Source organism: Austrofundulus limnaeus, unplaced genomic scaffold (genome assembly GCF_001266775.1).
Source record: "Austrofundulus limnaeus strain Quisiro unplaced genomic scaffold, Austrofundulus_limnaeus-1.0 Scaffold492, whole genome shotgun sequence".
NCBI classification, from domain to species: Eukaryota; Metazoa; Chordata; class Actinopteri; order Cyprinodontiformes; family Rivulidae; genus Austrofundulus; species Austrofundulus limnaeus.
Genome location: NW_013952894.1, coordinates 417,672 through 419,043, shown reverse-complemented (window position 1 = coordinate 419,043; position 1,372 = coordinate 417,672). Strand labels below are relative to the sequence as shown.

The following is a 1,372-nucleotide window of genomic DNA, read 5'->3' as shown; positions in this document are numbered from 1 at the left end:
GAGTTGCCGCCATGTGATTGGCTGATTAGAAATTAAGTGTTAACGAGCAGTTGGACAGGTGTACCTAATAAAGTGGCCGGTGAGTGTACATGTGTTGTGAATCCAGTGCCACTGTCAGCAGTATGCTGCAGGCTTCTCCCACAGAGTGAAACTCTGTCTAATTATTTCAAAAATATTTGAAATCCTTAGGGAAACATTGTTTAACAGCCATTGTTTTTGTTCAATAAATTCATGGTATCAAAGTGAATGAATAATTTTGTTAAATAATCTAGATCTCAACTTCAATCAATATAATCGTGATTATCATTTTTGCAATAATCGAGCAGCCCTAACAGGACTGATTTTTTTCACACTGAGTCATTACGATAGCTCTTTACTAATTTAGCACATGCTCCGCGCATCGATGTCCGCTCTGAGTAAACAATCACAGCTTAACCTGGCAGGCAGCGTTACAATGTGCTGCAGGAAACCCTGGTCGATCAATAAATCAATCAACTTTATATTAATTTGTTAATTGATATCTTGCATCCATAATTCTTATACATACACTCCAATCATGTAGTGATTAGCTTTCTTATTTCTAACTCCTCAGAACACACATTAAAAGTTCTACAGTTAAAAAAACTGTGAAAAAGACTTGTGTGTGCAGAGCAGCTTGAGTCGTACCTATGCCTTTGTATTTAGAGGATGTGCTCACAGAGAACCCATTGATAGCCTGCAGGTCCTCCGGGGAAAGCTGATAGGGCGGTCGCAGCTTGATCTCTGTCTGCATGTCGGCCAGGTTGATCTTTGTGGACAGGGAGCGAGGGCTGTTGTAGCGCTGCTTGGTTTTCTGGATGAAAGTGTCTGGGGGATGACAGCCAGCACAACAACAAGCTGGTTAGTACTACAGGGAGCAAAACAAGGGAGACAAACAGATTCTCTGCGATGAGGATAAGAACTTTGTCAGGTTTAACGGAAGAATGGGCAAAAAGGTTTTTCAAGTTCTGCTTTCTTTAACTCCAGTATAACTTGCTGGTAAGAATGAAAACCAGTTTCCATAAATGTTGTGATGAACTGTTTAAGAAGTTTTTATTAAAAATGTTGTATCCTTACAGTTAAATATACCCGCCGTCATGATCAGGGCTGCCCAACCCTGGTCCTCGAGACCCCCTATCCAGCATGTTTTACTTGTTTCCCTGCTATTCAGCAGGTCTTCAGAAGATTGGTAATCACTCACAGAGTTGTAAAGTAACTACGTACAAATACTTTGTTGCTGTACTTAAGTACAAACTTTGGTTATTTGTACTTTACTTGAGTACCGTATTTTTTGGACTATAAGCCACGATTTTTTTCCTGAACTTTGAACCATGCGGCTTATAGTCCGGTGCGG

The 1,372-nt window shown here is 40.4% G+C and overlaps 1 protein-coding gene across 1 annotated transcript in view; it reads right to left on the bottom strand.

Moving 5' to 3' along the window:
• The window catches only part of LOC106530127 (vesicle-trafficking protein SEC22a), a gene marked incomplete at its 5' end in the record, with an annotated part of 15,477 nt that overhangs the window by 6,345 nt on the left and 7,760 nt on the right, over positions 1-1,372 (bottom strand). The window contains 1 exon segment of the mRNA XM_014025703.1: positions 667-846. Coding sequence (XP_013881157.1) covers positions 667-846 — 180 coding nt within the window.